Below are 17,967 nucleotides of genomic sequence, written 5' to 3'. Positions count from 1 at the left end.
AAGGGGAAGGTGGGTGATCTGGTCTGGTGGAATATACCGCGCCGCGCGGAGGACGTGTGGCCGTGTGGGTGTGAATCCCGAGCGTCGTCTTCAGATGTGCGCGGCCGGTGCGCCGGCGCGGCTGCCTTTTTGTTTCCGTCACCTTCTTTCTTCTGCCTTCTTCCCCGTTGTTTGTCTGCTCCGAAATGTGGCGTGCCGGAGGCCGGTGGCTCGGGTCAGCTGTTGCTGTTGGTTCGCTTCGTGGCGTTCGGTCGGGACAGCCGGCGACCAGGCCACCTGCCTGAGGAGAGGACGCAGTAGCCAGTCGTGCATCTTCTGCGTCGTATACAGGACCGTGGTATGACTGTCAGGTTTCCGCTCCACACAGTATTATAGTCTCGAAAGAAGTTGCATTAGCGTTTATTACATCATAAATGTTTAGCAATTAGTTTTTCTATAGACATGTTTAGATCCACTAACTAAACCGTGGTATCACTATCAGGTTTCGCTCCACATAGTGTTACTTGTGTTGAGACTCGAAAGAAGTTGCATTAGCGTTTATCAATTATTTAGCAATTGGTCTTTCTATAGGAATGTTTGGATCCACCAACTGAATTTTAGTTGGCTAAATTTAACTGCTAGGGGTCTAAACAACCTAGCTAAAAGGCCCGCTAAATTAAAGTTTAGGTATTTCAATTTAGCTAAAGTTTAATTGAGTCTGTTAACTGGATGATCCAAACACCCTAACTAGAGTTTAGCTAGAAAAACATTTAGCTAGCTAAAGTTTAGATTTAAAATTTTAGCTAGCTAAAGAGCTTGTTTAGATCTACCAACTAAACTTTAGCATGCAATATGCTAAATTTAGGTATTAGGGATCCATATGATCCAACTAAAAGACCGCTAAAGGATCCAAATAACCTTAGCTGGAAGAACTTTTATAGTTGACTAAAGTTTAGTTTTGAAATTATAGCTAGGTAAACTAGGGCCAAAGATTTACTTGGTTGGATCCAAATTGGCCCTAATTCTGCATCGACTGAAACAGTAGAATTACACTAACGTTATAAGGGCCCGTATCTGAACGGGCCTTAGTGCTTTGAAATTTTTTATCACGTCAGTCCGATTGGGTATGGGAGGAGATTTCGGTGCCCGTATCTAACGTGTCCGTACACGTGAAAATGTTGGCCTATCACAACAAAAACAAAAAATTGAAAAACATGTGCGGCTACTGTTGTGTCACTGCGCGGCGTGATGTGTGCACCTGCAACCCCCGGTTCGTTCAAAGAAAATCTGAATCGATCACCACAACCATGTGACGAATGGCCCCAAAGGGAAAAGACGCGACTACTCAAATAGTATTCGAGTGAAGGTCCCGCGCGACACGTAGAAAAGAGAGCACGTATACTGTATAGGCGATCCAGCCGTTAGGTGCCCGCCAAGCGTGCGACTATCCTCCTCTTGCAAGTTGCAACGACGATCTTTGATCCTGATCGCTCTCGTTCTGTTGACTGACTTTGCACTGCCGTTCTCAAGACGTCCGTCCTCCCAGCATCCTTCTATAATCTAATTTTAAATAATGCGGACGTGAGAGAACTTTTGGCTTCTGAATGCGTGATTAAGAAGCGATCCATGGATCAAGAGCTCTCGTCGAATGTCAAAACAATACCTAATGCTAGTGCCAACTGCAACTGCCTATATTGTATACAAAGCTACTACTAGCTGGTTGTCGTCCACTGCAAACACAATAGCGGGCCGGATATACTGAAAATTTTATTCTTTTTTTTATTATTAATATTTTTGTCTATAGTATACTATATAGTACATATTACAAAAAGCAGTAGTTGTCCGAAAAGAAATTGATTAAGAGCGCACGACCGAGAGTAGTTTATTAAGTTTATTAGTTTAGCCACCGAAGCAACCAAGAGAATAAGACAGGTTGTGCCATGAGCTAAGGTATACTATAAGCTAGAACTGGCCTCTGCATCCGGATCTGGTCTGGTCGCCTGTATCTGCCTGTTAATTACGGCCTTGTTTACTTTTATCTCAAAACCCAAAATTTTTCAAGATTCCCAATCACATCGAATCTTTAGACACATGCATGAAGTATTAAATATAGACAAAACTAAAAACTATTTGTACAGTTTGATCGAAATTTACGAGACGAATCTTTTGAGCCTAGTTAGTTTATGATTGGACAATATTTGTCACATACAAACGAAAGAGATACTGTAGCAATTTTGCAAAAAATTTAGGAAGTAAACAAGTCTGTACTCTAGGTTCCATCCGTGGACCAAAGAACACAGCAGTGCGCCCGCTCGTGCGAACGTAAAATAAAGCCAGCAATCACGGGCGTACGCCCGTGCGCGATGCGCACGAGGACCAAGATCAGTGCATCGAGTACTCGTACTCGTACGTGCACCAGCTGTACTGTTCTAGCTTGTCAGCGGACTGCGGTCTTCCACCCGTGGGTAATAACTCATAGGCCTTGTTTAGTTCACTTTGAAAACTAAAAAGTTTTCAAAATTTCCCCGTCACATCGAATCTTGTGGCACATATATGAAACATTAAATGTAGACAAAAATAAAAACTAATTACATAATTTATCTGTAAATCGTGAGACGAATCTTTTGATTCTAGTTAGTCTATAATTAGATAATATTTGCCACAAACAAACGAAAGTGCTACAGTAGCGAAATCTAAAATCTTTTCACATCTAAACAAGACCTAATAATGCAGTAATGCACTACGTTTTTCACGTTTCACTTATTTATAGAAGAGAGGAATCCACACGATCCACAACCAGAGTTCTTTTTCAAACGTTTATTTTTGGTCAAAAAAAAAAATTGAACGTACCTTTTTTCTAATGTCAAAGTGAGCTTTTCCAGCTTCGACGCACAAGCAACACCACCGAGGCCTTGTTTAGTTAGCAAAAATTTTAGTTTTTGGCTACTAGAGCATTTTCGTTTTTATTTGACAAATATTGTCCAATCACGAAGTAACTAGGCTTAAAAGATTCATCTCACAAATTACAGATAAACAGTGTAATTAATTTTTATTTTCGTTTATATTTAATATTCCATGTATGCGACAAAAAATTCGATGTGACAGAAAATCTTAAATTTTTTTGCGAACTAAACAAACAAGACATACACTCAAAGTACGTTCAACCTAGTACGTGCCGTTCTACGAAAACATCCTAGGCCGTGTTTTGTGAAGAGAGTCATCATATCGAATATTTTAACATATACATTACTAAATATAAACTATTTATGCAATTAAAAATATAACTAAAGAATAATTTATGAAACGAATCTTAATACTACAGTATCTATTAAACTTTAACACCTACAACTAAACACACTGACAAGCTTTTCCAGCTTATTACAAAAGTTCCAAAAACTAAACGGCTGACAGCAGCCGCAGGAAAAGACGCATCAAAATGCGCATGTTTTCCCCTCATTTTCTCCTCATCTTTCCCGGATCATGTCAGATTGTTCCCGACTTATCGCTCTCGAGATCCTCTGCCTGCCGACGACGTCTCTGAACAAACAAACAAACAAAAACAAGCCAGATGCACCCAACGACTTTCGGCAAACGTCAGGTTGATATGGGAGGAGCGTCTGATCTGAGCGTTCGCAGCTTCATATGCGTTGCTTTGTTGCTTCGCTCCAGTTTCACGCACGCATTGACGCATGGCCACGGTCCCTTGTCAACCAAGCAAGGGAGAACGTCAAGACGAGGTCGTCGGTCGCGGTCGAGAGGACGAATGGAGAGGATCTTGACGACGGGGGCAGCGAGGAGGAGTAGGTGAAGGTGATCACACGGCTGCTGGTGGTGGAGAAAGTACAACAAGAGCCACCTCCCTTCTAGATGCACCATCTGTGTGGTTGCCAACACAATCCAAGCACGAGCGTGGGAACACCTCTATATGTTACTGGAAAACTGAGCGCTACAAGCAGACCAAGTGGTCAACCGTAAACGCCAACCACCGAAAAGGATACCTAAAAAAACACATTTTGTTATTTTAGAGTCAAACTCCTTTAAATTTGATTATATTTATGAAGAAAAACAGTATCAAAGTTTATACTTCCACTGCCCCTGAAAGCTTCGACTCCGAATCCATATCATTCAAACTTTTTAAAGTTTGACCAATTTTATAGAAAAGAGCACCAATATCTATGACATAAAATGAGTATCTTATGAAAATATATTATATGATAAATCTAATGTATCAATTGGATACTATAAGTCTTAGCATTTTTTCTAGAAATTCAATTAAAGTTTAAAAAGTTTAACTTAAAAGAACTCTAAGAATTGAAGCTTTGATGAACAGATGGAGTACCTCTAAATATATTTGGTATGAAAATTTAATAATATTATTACATAGTAATTAATTAATATTTATTTAATCAAACTTAAAAAATAATTTCTCAAAATAAGAGATATGGACTCTTTTTAGGATCTTGGTCTGTTTACTAGAGATTATCGTCCGAATTTATCAGCCATTTAGCAGTATTTTTTTCTCAAAATAAATCAGCAAACAGTACTTTTAGACATGACTTTTCAGTCATCCGGAACGTCTAATTGTAGCCCAACATCAGGAAAAACAATTATTCTTCCCAGGCTTTATTAGCCTGTAGAGATATTTAGCACAATCATAAGTAGATGTAGCAGGTGTTGCCAGCCGAAGAGGGCGCTGTTGACCCGGAGTCTGCCTCATGGAGATGGAATGACACTAGCTAGATGTTCGGCTGAGAAATGACAGCCGCCACGGTTGCCCTACGCTAACCTATGCATGTATGATGATATGTACAGAGTTCCAGCTTCACTCCACATGTATGTATCACGACAGTATCGGGTCTGGCTGGTACTTGAATTCAGGCACATGGTCGAGCCTGCAAAGGGAAATGGCATTGGCACCTCATCAACAATATCATGCGGTTTGTTAAGAAAAAAAAATCTAGAAAACATAAATTGCAAACTTTTCAACAAGCTGGAAGGCAAGTTCAGTGCAAAGTGTGTGTGTTGCATCGTACCACAGTTTAAGAGCATAAACAAAGTGTAAGTACCTTTGCCTAACTTTGAGAATACCGGTACCGAGCTGCATGGGAATGCCCATGATAATGCATTCACTAACTCCCTCTATCTGATCCTCACGACCACTGTATGAGGCATTGAATAGATGTTCTGAGGTTTTCTCAAATGAAGCAAGCATCAGCACGCTGCTTTTCATCTTTGCAATGCCATATCTAGTAATGCCGAGAATTTCACCCTGCTCAGAGAATTCAAAAAAGTAAAATCGGCATAGGTCTTGAAGCATATAATAAAAAGTGCATGGAGGGTAGGAAAAACATTATTCATTTTCCAGAGAAGGCCAGATTGTGACACCTTGTATGTCATTAAATCTGCTAAGAGCATCATATGTCTCCGATCAATGTTCATGCCATGACTTTTCATTGTGTACTGAATTTCATCAATAATAGATCTCCTAGCTGCTTCAATTCCAAGCGTTTGGTTCGTTTCCATGATATGATTACTTTTTGTCTTCGTAGCATCAACTCCTGGGGTACCCATGACTGCCAGGAGGTTTGTTCTGTAATTACACATTTCTTTGATTAGTGTTCCCCATGTCAGACAATACCGAACAAGCCACATGCTAAGGCGAAACAGCTTTGATTTTGCCATTCTTACTACCCTCAAACTAGTTTAAATGTGCAATTGAAGGTTACCAAAGTGAGAGTAAAAGGTTAATGCTGCTAAATCAATAAAGAAATGCTAACTCTGGGCACAAAAACATGTTGTTCAGGACAAGCTTTAGTCAAGCCTTAAAAGCTATAAGCATCAATAACTTTTACATTATTTAGTTTGAAAACATGCAAGTTAAATTATTTAGTTTGAAAGCATGCAAGTTAATGTGTATAATTGTACTGGAAAATACTTGCAAAATATCATAAGAATATATTCTATAAAAAAATTACTGGTCAAATGTGACAATTAGTTTTATCAGAGGGAGTAGGAAAGCTTACCCTTCAACCAACAATTGGTATCTTTCTGTCTCGTTTTTTACTTTAACTTCGTCAATAACAACCCTTTCAACAGTTGGAATGCCCTGAATTTATATTTCTAAAAAGGTCAGCACTGGCATCATGGTATTATAAGTATACTTTACAAACAAAAAATGGCAGGAAATTTAACAATGGACATCTAGTTCACCTTCACAATCACTTTTGGAAGGATGGATTTGAGGTTGTGCAGTTCAAGCTGAAGTTTGCGCTTATCAGTTCCAGCTGGATATATTCTCAACTTGGCTCTATCAATGACACGGACATGCTGAAAAAAAATCATTTTACTGTAAATTGCAACCACAGTTAACCAAAAAACTCAAATTTTCATCTGATGTATCAAACTTGGAACTTTGTTTATACCTCAGATTTTAGCTTAATCTTTGGATGATTCAAAATTGACAGCTGCACAGAATCAGCAGATATTCCCATGTGGAGACTTTCTATAAGTTGCATATCAAGTTTGACAATCAAGTTTGGCTGACTTGACTTCAGGACAATCTGTATAGCGACTGCAACCTGACCAACACACATCAATCCAAAAGTCAGCACCAAAACAATCAAGATGTGGCAGGGCAAAATATCACACTACGTATGAAGTATGCACATGCATTTTTGTTCATTAATGGGGGTTCCATGCTTTTCTATAACAGAGAGATCCACAACCAAAATCCAATACAAGCCACTGAAAATTTTCCGCCTAAGCCAACATATTGTACTATAAATCCAAAAGAGTGGACTCGATCTCACAAAAAAAGAATTAGAAAAGTAGCTGCAGAACGAGTACATTGATACCCTTATCATGGAACTTGTAGATGTGAAATACAGTTCGTATACATGCTATTTTTGTATTGCATAAAATGAGCTATCAACATTCAGACTCCATAGAATACAGTAAGGTAACAGAGAATGAGAGAAACTTTCTCAGCTCTAGTTGTGCATGCGACTTCCATGCCTGGTAGAATAAGCAACCACTCTGTGCAAGTGTGAATACTAAAAATCTAAAATAATAGTAAATAGGAGGAAAGATGGAAAATCAATTGGTTTCTTTAAAGTGTATATAAAAATGATCTGTAAAAAACATATCAAGTGATAGTTCACCTCGCCGAGCACTGCTTTCTCCATAGATCCTTTCACAATACGCGCAGAAAGCACATCTTTCTTTGACAAAAGCTGAGCGGTGATAATAGGCGTGCTTATCTTTCTAGCAGCATTGATAATTTCCTTGATTCGAGGAACACCAAGAGTAACATCTTTTTTATGGTTAAGGAAACAAGTTGTGAAAGGCATTAATGTAGTGGGCTCGGCTCTGTTTCTGGAGTTTCTATGTCAAATAATGCATTTAATAAAGTAAGTTAGATTTATTGAGGAATAAAGGTTCTTTGAAAAAAAAACTGAAAGTTCGATACTACTTCATTCCAAATTATAAGACGTTTTAGCTTTTCTAGATACATGTCTTTTGCTACGCACTTAGATATATAGTAAGTCTAGTAGATGTATAGTAAAAACAATGCATCTAGAAAAGCAAAACGTCTTATAATTTGGAACGGAGTATCTTCCAGAGATATTAACTCACAGAAGCACTTATCTGAAGTAGAAATAAAAACTGAAAAATAATATGAAGCATCTTAATTCAGCAAGTATAAACGCCACAGAAATCAGTAATATTTTCCTGAAGCAGCGGTAAAAGGGATACTCATGCTAGCTACTCCGGCAAAATGAAATGTTTTCAGTGTCATCTGAGTCCCTGGCTCTCCAATACTTTGAGCTCCAATTGCTCCAATAGATGCTCCTGCTTCAATCTTCTTTGACTGATAACGAGATAAGCAAGTGTCCAAGAAAACCTGAGCCAGAAAAAAGGAAATAAATCATCTGATACAAGGATACAAGAACAAAATGCACACACTGACAAAACAATCGTTTGAGAAGATCTAAAACTTAAAACTACAGCTTAGCCTATGTAATTGGATGACCAAACAAACTTTTTTTTGCCTCAAGTCCTCAGAAAACTAGAGACGAAGACAAAGCATAGGAAAGTGGTTAGTCAATGATATCAGGTTAGGGGTTGGTTGATTATATCAGGGTACAAAATGCTTACATAGGAAGAGGTTGTTATTTATTTATGACCAATGTATGGTAGACTGATATTTCTGTAACATAATAATAAAAACAGAACGGTGTGGCAAGAAAAAACATCAGGAGGCAGGGAAGAGTTACTCATAAACTCACAGTACACTTGCAATAATATAAATTGTAAATGTTGGATTTACACAGAAATCCATAGGATTAGGAAGAACAGGCCACAGAAGAATCACGGTACATGGGATTTACACAAAAAATACCATGCGTTAAGGGAAAACTTCCATACTAAACATGATTGTTCCTTAGGAAATCAGCTCTATAAAGGTCCCCCCCCCATGCTATCCCCTAATGTCATGGTATCTAGCCATCTTCAGCACAGTTATCTTCACCAAGGTTCACAGGAAGTCCACGTCATGAACTTTTTTGTGTTATAAATTGAACAAAGAGCCCAATAACTAGCAATATATTTATGTTATCCCTTGATGCCAGAGGAGTTCACAAATCCATATATAAATTATGATATTGGTAACCCTATGGCATATTTGCTGCAAAAATAAATAAATAAACAATACATGGAAGCCAATAGGAAAATGGCAAAAGTCTGATTTGATCTAGACAAAAGTTTAGCTCTTTGACAAAGTGGCAATGACTTTGGTAATAAGAAGGATTAAAAAAGATTATAAACACGCACCTGAAGTTGTTTTGCAGATATACCAGATATAATAGCAGCAACAGATTCTTCTACGCAAGAATCTTTCTTTTCTACATGATCCTCATGTAGATGGAGTGCCCTTCTTGTGCATTTCATTAATTCTATACGTTTATCAAGAAATTCAGTTAAGTTTTTCTTGAACTCTTCGCTACAGCCACCATCAGATGAGGTGTCATGCTGCAAGAGCTTATCCTCTAACATCTGTTTGATAGCCTCTGGAGATAATGTATCTGATCCCCTTTGAGGACATGTGGCCTATAATAAAAGTTAAATGATCAGAGCAGATTTTCATGACCATCTAACAAAGTATTCTGTACATTAAACTAACCATGACTTTCATAAACAATTGATCCAAATTTAAGGGCATGCCATCTTTTCCTTCCATCTTTGCAGGATCCATGCCATCATCTCCATACAAAAATTGAACTATACCACCGCTAGCATTTCGAACTGTCTGATCATAGAAAACCGAGAGATCTTCCAAGCCCTTCATCAATCTGCGGGACATATATCCAGTTTCTGCTGTTTTGACCTATTATTAAGAAAAAGATCAAACCAAAGGAAACAACAGGAAATAGCTGCCGACACTGTTCTGAGGATACAAGGTCAAGTGCAGATGATTATGTAATAACAGTATTACACTGGTGTGATCAATGGGTCTATCTTTAGCTTCTACTTGAAGATATAAATTGCTCTGTAATAGCCGCCGTGTAGTTGTTAACTTGATCTATTGCTGTTCCATAGTAACTAATACATGGTTGTCAATCTCTTAGGTTGAATGTTGCACTGTCTTGCAGCAATTCTTAGAAAACAAGTTCTGTTGTATGCCAGGTGTCAGGGGACTAATAATCTAACTGTATCTCAGCTTCAGATAAAACTGGGGTTACTCTTTCCCTTCAATGTGTCTGTAACAGTTATTAGGATCAAGATTATTAGATTGAGCCGTTAGGATTGAATAATTAGAACTGCTAAACTATACCGAATTGAGGTATTTAATAATGCTCGGAATTAGTTCATAAGAGAGTTTGTATATACACCAGGACTATAATCAGATTGGGGAGGAAGGCTGCAATTAGCATAGCAACCGATAAAAAAGAAAGGTATGGGCTCACGTGAGAAAACAAAAGATATACTCCCTCCATTCCAAAAAATGTCAGGCATTTTTAGCTTTGTCATAAGTCAAACTTCCCTAACTTTGACCAAGTTTGTAGAAAAATATATTAACGTCTACAGTACCAAATAAATACACTATTTAATATGATGTGTAGATGTTGATGCACTTTTCTATAAACTTGGTCAACGTAACTTTGACCAAGTTTGTAGAAAAATATATTAACGTCTACAGTACCAAATAAATACACTATTTAATATGATGTGTAGATGTTGATGCACTTTTCTATAAACTTGGTCAACGTTAGAGAAGTTTGGCTTAGGACAAAACTAAAAAAATCACTTTGGAACAGAGGGAGTACCAGCCATAGTGACCAACAATTTGGTCAGGAAAACAAACTGACTACATACTTTTGGAATAATATCACCATCGTCTGTTCGAACTAATTCAACTGAGTAACACATGCAAGTCATATTTAAGCCTATATGAACAACTGTGCCATCATTTATGATGTAATCTCTAGAGAGCACAAAAACGTAATAAATGCAGGAAAGAAACATGTTTAAATTTAGGCATACCGCCGTGTCAACAAGACCTTCTCGTCCACCCATTGTGTGGAAGAAAAACTCAGTAGCAGTCAAACCAGTATAGAATGAATTAGCAACAAAACCTTTAGCCTGCAAATGGAAGACAAAACCTTATCAGAATGCTTGTGTTATTAAATTTAAATTTCTACTTCATTTTGAAATTAAAGTAAAATGGCAGTTTCGTGGATGTCACAAATAGAGAAGAATATTATTTTAAAAAAGCATAATGTTCCAAAAGCTCCAATTCCTCTATTGACTACTGCAGTAGAATTGAGAAACGTTTGATGGTTGTGGTACATGGGAATTGAGAAACAAAAACTAAAGCTACTATTATATCTGCACTTTTGGATAAGCACTGTAGAAGATGTGTCTTGCATTCATTCAGCCCAATGATGGTAACAAATTTGCAGAATTTGTTTATTCAAACAGAACTGGAAATATCCTATGCACAAATTAGCAAGTCATGATCCTTTTTGTCACTTACCGCGGGGGTCTTAGAATTTATAGGAAAGTGAGGAAGAGTTCTATTTAAAAAACCATCTGGGGCGCGACGCCCTCCAACTGATTGCTGTCCAACACACGCAACCATCTGACTGATATTGATTGGAGAACCTTTAGAACCACACTGAGACATGATCAATGGGCTGTTCCTCCAGTGAAGCGTATCCATGCACACCTGAAAAAAGTTTCATCACGAGAAATTCAATGGTCCACTAAAAACACAGTAAATTCAGAGTGGACACATAGGTAGTCACTAGTCCCTTGACAAAATCACTACATCAACCCTGTTCACTGAATTATAATGCTACAAACTTACACAATAACAACGTCCCAACAAGGAAACTTACCCAAGTAACACTAAAGAGATGCATTTTAAAATTAATATCCAACATGAGGATAAATTTTGGGCATGAGACCACTTATGATTATGAAGGACAATTATGTTCTCCCTAACTGTAAAAAACTAACAGAGCAAAGAGGATCAATCAGATCAGGAATGTCCACATGCTAATTGACTATAAAAAAACAAAACAAGATGATAACTATGTGCAAACTTACATTTCCAGCAATTGATCTGATTTCATTTAACACGCCAGTGATGTTATGCTCCAATGTTTGAGCTGCGTTGCATCCAGGATGTAATGCGAGCGCACCTTTCGCGAACAAAGAAATAAGATCATGGCATTTTTTGTACCCTCCGTCTATTTCCTTTTTCTTTTGCCGGTTTAGATGTTCTCCTGGTTGGACATCATCCACACCAATGGAAAAACCATGGTTCCCTATAAATCTTGCACTGCAGAGGGGAAAGCACCTTCAGATCAGAATAAAGTTTCCATACACTAATTTTGAAAAACTGTGGTATATAAGTTATGTTTATAGGTAACTTGCAGTGAGGCCTATACAGTGTAGGGTTAGCTAACTTGGCCTAAGCAGCCTATTAGCTTTCTTGAATAGAAAATTGGGATAAAATGTATCGATGTGGATTGAGAGTGAGTTCCTTTATCCCACTGAAATTTCTTGGCTCCTTAGGTCATTAACAAGTGTGGCGCTTATCATCAATTAATAGCTTCCCTCACCACAGAGGAAGCCAATGCATGCAAGTGCAGGCACCTGCTGGGTGCGTCACCACCAGAGTAAGTGCTCAGCGCTTGGACTAAGCACCCAAGGATCCTTTGGATGCAGGCGCTTGGACCAACGTAAAAAGTAACTGAAATGTGTTTCGTCTAAGTTGTTGAGGCCAAGAGGCACTTAATTAGGATGCTAGGTTTAAGACTTACAAAGCTATTTCCATGGTAGGTGACAGCTCCTTCAAAGACGCTATCTGATGTATTGTGTATTCTCTATCTCCTAATGCATCTATAAAGAAACCTTACATTGTACATTCCTTATGTGCTACATACCAAGAGACATCAGTGGCATATAAGGAATCCCAAGAATTTTGTGTGGAGTCATTGGCGGACGCATGAGGGGGGCTGGGGTGGCTGCAGCCCTCTTGGGCTCAAATTTTTTGTAACAGGTTTTCTTTTTTATCAAAAGACTTCATGTGTATTTGGTATTTTTCTATGCTTATTTAATGAATCTTTGCCTTTAAACACTTTGAATCCATATTGAATTATCAATCTTAGCTATATCTATTAGGCCTTGTTTAGTTTCCAAAATATTTTGCAAAATTTCTCACATTCCCTGTCACATCGAATCTTGCGGCACATGCATGAAACACTAAATATAGATAAAAGAAATAACTAATTACACAGTTTACCTGTAATTTATGTGACAAATCTTTTGAGCATAGTTAGTCCATGACCGGACAATATTTGTCAAATACAAATGAAAAATGCTACTATTCCTATTTTACAAAAAAATATTGGAACTAAACAAGGCCTTAGTGTACTGGATTGAGCGAGAAAAAAAAATAGCCTATGTTATTTAGCCCCCCTCTTGGTCCATTTCTGGGTCCGCCACTGTGTGGAGTAGTTCATCCATAAAAGAACCACCTTTCACATAAAGTAACATGAATGATGTGATTACACAGAGCATGGAATGTCTCACCTAAATTTTGCCAAGCGATTCATACAGCTTGCTGCAGCATGAGAATTATAATCTCTTAAAAGAACAGAGTAAAGGCCATCCTTATTCCCATTACCTGGAGATAAAGGCCACATCATTTTTTTATTGCTTCCAAATCTCCATGTAAAACGTAAATAATTAATGTCCATAAACTGTAGGAACAGGGAACAGACTTTTTAGTAACAACTGATAAAATTGCATTATTTCAAATAATTACCTAAAGTGGCCTTCCCTACTTGTCCAGATAACAGTTCACTGTTTCGGAAGTAGACATAACCATCATTGGGACACATTGTTTCCCTTCCACACATTGTTTCCTCTCCCGCCTCTTTTTTCCCCTTTTTCTTTGAATAAATTTTTTCTTGAACAGCAAGATTCAGAAAAACCCTTGTATGTGCATTAGGTCGGACTAACACGCTAAATAGCTGTTTACCAGTCCAAAGCTCAATAGGCTGCAGAAGTAGAATTAACACAAGTTATGGGCATCTCAGTAAGAAGGATAGTGTGTACAAAGATGCATGCCAATGAGAGTAACAGCAAGTGCATAGATTTCATTTAGGAAATAAACAAACCATGCCTTTTGCTATGTTTTCTTGTTATATGCAAACATTGAAATTTGATTTACGAAAGGTATCAGCAAGCACCTGATTCATCATGTTCAAATGATATCGATTTATCGACTATTCTAACTATAGGCATCACTACAAGCAGACCTAGCATAACTTTCTAGATACGACCATACAAAAACTCAGTATGAAAATCTTACTTTAATCAAGGCTGGTGTTGGCAAATCAATGTTCTCCATTGCATCACCAAGGTATGAGCACAAAAGAGTAAATGAAGATCTATCATAGAAAGTATCTTTTCTTGTAACTAGGAAAGATGAGGTCAAGAAGTCTTGCGTGGAAGCAACTAGTATCTCACCATTCTTAGGAGTACATAAATTATTCTGAACCTGTAAAAGCAATAACAATAACAAATAGCAGCTATCAAAGTTGTGCTATGTGCTAGCAGATAAAAATAAAATTGCTCAACTTAAGAAAGAAGGAAAGCAAATGCTACCCCCATGAGCATAAGCGCTTCAGTGCGAGCTTCCTCTGTCTGAGGGACATGCAAATTCATTTCATCTCCATCAAAATCAGCATTATAAGGGTTGCAAACAGACTCATTAAATCTGAGTGTTCTCCATGGCATTATCCTTGCCTGTGCTCAAGTACAAAAGCAAATATCCAAAGGTGAGGAAATGTTTGAAGTATAGTATAATGAAACAAGGAGACACTGATACCCTGTGAGACATAATTGACATTCTATGCAGACTCGGCTGTCTATTAAAGAGGACCACGTCTCCATCTTCTAAATGCCTTTCAACTATACATCCACACTTTAAATCCCGAGCAGTAATCCTTCTATCGCCATACTTTAAGCTCCTGAAAAAGCAGAAGAATGATAGAAGAGGCTGGGCTGGATAACAATTCAGAATTTCATAAAGTTAGAACTTACTGCTTCATGCCATCAGGTTGTGTAACAAAATTAGCCCCTGGATATTTGAATGGTCCATTTCGTATACATTGTCTCAGCTTCTCAATGTTATAGTTTGAAACCCTTTCAGGATAAGTCAAGACTCGAGCCATCAACACAGGAATAGCCACCTGAAGGATTAACAAATGGTGACATGAAAAACAATTGGAAAGTGGGAAATAAGGAAACAATTGAACATAAACAAGTACCTCTGTTATTTTCAAATTTGGATCAGGAGATATGACAGTTCTTCCTGTATACTCAGTACGTTTTCCAGACAAATTACCACGAAATCGGCCAGTCTTCCCTTTGAGTCGTTGAACAAGGCCACGATGTTGTGAGTCTGGAAGACAGGGGGCATCACTATTCACATATTCAACAACTTGAAGTTGAAGGTATTGCCAGCAATCCTAGAAGAGTGAGTCAAAAGTTAGCTAAGGATATCAACAAAAGTTATAGTCTGATGAATTGACTATACAGATTGAAAGTGAAGCATCTGAAAATATGATTCCCACCATTTTAAAGATCAGAATCATGAACTAAGTTTAGTGTAGCCAGAAATAAATCAGAAGTTTGAAGTATCTAAAATTACTGTCCAATATTTGCACAAATTTCCAATTTATTATTTCAGCTCGTTAATATTTTTAGAAGACTTGAATGTCAGATTTCTAGTTAATAACACTTTGGATTGCGATGTTGAGTAGCCCATATGTGCAAATCATGAATGTCATAACTTCAATACTGTACTGTACAACTCATTTCGAGGAATAGCACTTTACAAGCAACCAAAATTCAAATAGTTTGTGGTCCTGTGGATAACAAGGAACACAAGAGACAATAGCTCCTAAAACTAAAAACAATCCAAAAAAATAAACAGACAAGTGAGGAGCTCTGGGTTATCTTACAAAGCACTTGGTGAATGGACCCCCAGTATGGAGGGTCTCCTTAAGGATGGAGTTTGTATTAACAATGCTCTTCAAAATAACCGTGATGCTGTCTTCATTGCTGGAATAAGCAAGGCAACTCATGATCACAAGGCTATTCTGAATCACCAAACGAAGATGAGGATAAGTACAGAAGCTCTTAAGAAACTGAAAAGCAAACCTTGTTCTACTACTACCAACAACGACAGAAGGCCGTATAGGAACAGGTGGCACTGCAATCTCCGACACAATAAGTTTCTCTGGCCTATCACCAAGGTTTAGTAATTCACAATCCTGCAGAAAAATGAAAAGGAAGAGTAAAATTTTGTCAACAAAACTGTAATGAGTTCAAATTGGAAAATAGCATCCAATGTGAGGCAACCAATGTGGCTTGGGGCAACTTGTTAATGTTTTCTCCAGCTCAGTTGACTGTCCTAGTGTTATTGAGCACTAAAAGAGAGGGTAGCAGAACACATCAACTAACCCTATATCCCATACATTATGGTACCCTCTTCACGTAAGACTCTTGAAGGATGAAAATTGGCACCAACCTCGTCTGTCATTCTTCTGAATAGAGAGAGAACAGTTGCAGGGTCTAACACACGAACTGAATTAGCGGAGACCTTTTCTTTCTTGTTTTGCAATGCATTCTTTAGTTCTTCTGTATGTCCATCCAAAACCTTGCTACAGTCATGAACCACTATCAAGCCTGCTCTGCCTTTTTTAACTACACCTGTATTTACAACAAAAACAGGAAAGAGTTGAGAGAGTTCTTGCAAATGTTAACTTACAAACAATAGCCAGGTTTCAGTAGTGACATTCCTAAGGTAAAATTATTATGGACAATATAGGATAGCTAACCATTTCTGTAATCACAGCGGGGGCAGCAGGATAGTTTGCATTTGTCCCTCACTTTTTTCATTGTAGCACTTTTCTGTAGTGCATCTGCCCTGGGATTTCTCATCTTCTTCAGAAACTCCCTGCGGTCTTTCTCAAAAAGAAGAACTCTGCTACAGCTCTGGAAAGGCACAAGAGAAGAATAATAATTATAAAGACAGAGTTCAAGTGTTCAGTACACCCATGATGTAAACTTCTTAATGGCAGTACCTTGCAGATGCACTTCAACACGTCCAGAATACAGTTAAAGAAGCCTACATTAAAAACTGGAAGCGCAAGCTTCAAGTAGCCGAAATGGCCAGGACAGTCACTAAATTCACCATGGCAGGTACTGCATTTCTCTCTCTTATTAGGGACTCCCTGAAATTTGACACGGGGAAATAAGTTGCAACAACTTGAACGATGCCACAAAGGCGCGCCTATGTTGGAACTACCAACTTGAAACCATCAATGAAAATACACACGAGAAAACAGCAATTCCGAGCGGGGCATTACCATTCGCGGGTCGAGCAACCCATTGGGCACCGGCTTCATGTCGTGCCCATAGATCCTGTTGTTCCAGACCTGCACCTCCGCAGACTTGCGAATCTCGCTGCCCGAGAGCACGCTGAACCGGATGCTCTTTCTGAAATCAAAAGCAACCAAACGTAACAGGGAAGCGGCAGAGTAAGTGTAATCGTCGGGCTATGTTTCATTAAACAGGACGGGAGCCGCATGCTTACATCCTCCGGGTGCCGACGTCCTCGATGAAGGGCTCCTTCGTGCAGCGCAGCTTCTCCTCCGGCTTCGCCATCACTTGATGCGCAGCTGCTGTGCGGATTAGAGTAGGGTTGCTGGGCAGTGAAGGGTGGCGGGCGGCGGGCAGCGGGCGGCGGGCGGCGGGCGGCGGGAGACGATTACCGAAGTGTCGTCTTGAGCCGCCGCCGGCTATTCTCCGGCGAGGAGTCCTCCGAACAGAAAGCGGAGGTGCCAGCAGCGGAGGCGTCGGCGGCGGCGCGGGAGACCTAGAACACTTTTACCTTACTGAGGACTTAAATAGGTATGGTAAAACTAATATCGTATATTAAAAATAATTCCTAGGGTTATACTAAAAGGACCTTTGGTTGGAATGGTTAGTTGCGCCAGTTTTTGAACAATCCGATATACGGGTTTCGAATCCCGTTCAGAGCAGTTTTTGCAATTTGTTTTTTTATTCTTTGTGTGTTTCTTTATTCGAATCCGTACATGAGTTTACTCGTGTCTTTATACAGTTTTACAGTCACAGAGTATAAGTTATTACAAAGAACGATCAACGACATTATTATAGTTTTATTTATTTATTATTCATATTAATATATAAGAACAATTTCATCTTTGCTTGGGGTCTAAGGGTATGTTGGATTGCAAGCCTAACTTGCCAAAATTTGCCACAGAAATTTGGTCTCCCGTTTGGATGCTACCTCAACTCGCTGCACCGGCTTGCCATAGTTTTCTCTTCACATTTCCACAACATCTTGTCCCAAATCTTTGACGCATGACCACGATCAAGATC

General features: G+C 38.7%; 1 protein-coding gene across 1 annotated transcript; it reads right to left on the bottom strand.

Moving 5' to 3' along the window:
* On the bottom strand, positions 4,446 to 17,439 carry LOC8073709 (DNA-directed RNA polymerase III subunit 1). Its single transcript, XM_002446672.2, has 27 exons — positions 17,159 to 17,439; positions 16,932 to 17,061; positions 16,647 to 16,796; positions 16,401 to 16,557; positions 16,091 to 16,272; positions 15,721 to 15,833; positions 15,522 to 15,621; positions 14,826 to 15,026; positions 14,599 to 14,747; positions 14,384 to 14,525; positions 14,161 to 14,301; positions 13,865 to 14,053; positions 13,316 to 13,550; positions 13,081 to 13,174; positions 11,590 to 11,824; positions 11,015 to 11,206; positions 10,522 to 10,620; positions 9,161 to 9,364; positions 8,812 to 9,087; positions 7,735 to 7,882; positions 7,140 to 7,291; positions 6,402 to 6,557; positions 6,190 to 6,306; positions 6,003 to 6,085; positions 5,365 to 5,569; positions 5,046 to 5,248; positions 4,446 to 4,871 (listed from the first exon to the last, which is right to left on the bottom strand). Exons 1-27 carry the CDS (start codon positions 17,227 to 17,229, stop codon positions 4,820 to 4,822), a joined length of 4,176 nt encoding a protein of 1,391 aa, XP_002446717.1. The 5' UTR covers positions 17,230 to 17,439; the 3' UTR covers positions 4,446 to 4,819.

Source organism: Sorghum bicolor, chromosome 6 (assembly GCF_000003195.3).
Source record: "Sorghum bicolor cultivar BTx623 chromosome 6, Sorghum_bicolor_NCBIv3, whole genome shotgun sequence".
In the NCBI taxonomy this organism is placed as follows: domain Eukaryota; kingdom Viridiplantae; phylum Streptophyta; class Magnoliopsida; order Poales; family Poaceae; genus Sorghum; species Sorghum bicolor.
The sequence above is the reverse complement of the archived record's forward strand: the minus strand, read 5'-3'. Positions and strand labels throughout refer to the sequence as shown.

What these genes read in the sequence shown, in the direction of transcription:
- LOC8073709 (XM_002446672.2), bottom strand. Translation starts at nt 17,229, where the DNA reads ATGGCGAAGCCGGAGGAGAAGCTGCGCTGCACGAAGGAGCCCTTCATC. An exon ending in CAAATTTGAAAATAACAGAG is followed by an intron (nt 14,748 to 14,825) that starts GTACTTGTTTAT and finishes TTAATCCTTCAG; the next exon opens with GTGGCTATTCCTGTGTTGAT. An exon ending in TTCCAAAAGTGATTGTGAAG is followed by an intron (nt 6,086 to 6,189) that starts GTGAACTAGATG and finishes ATATAAATTCAG; the next exon opens with GGCATTCCAACTGTTGAAAG.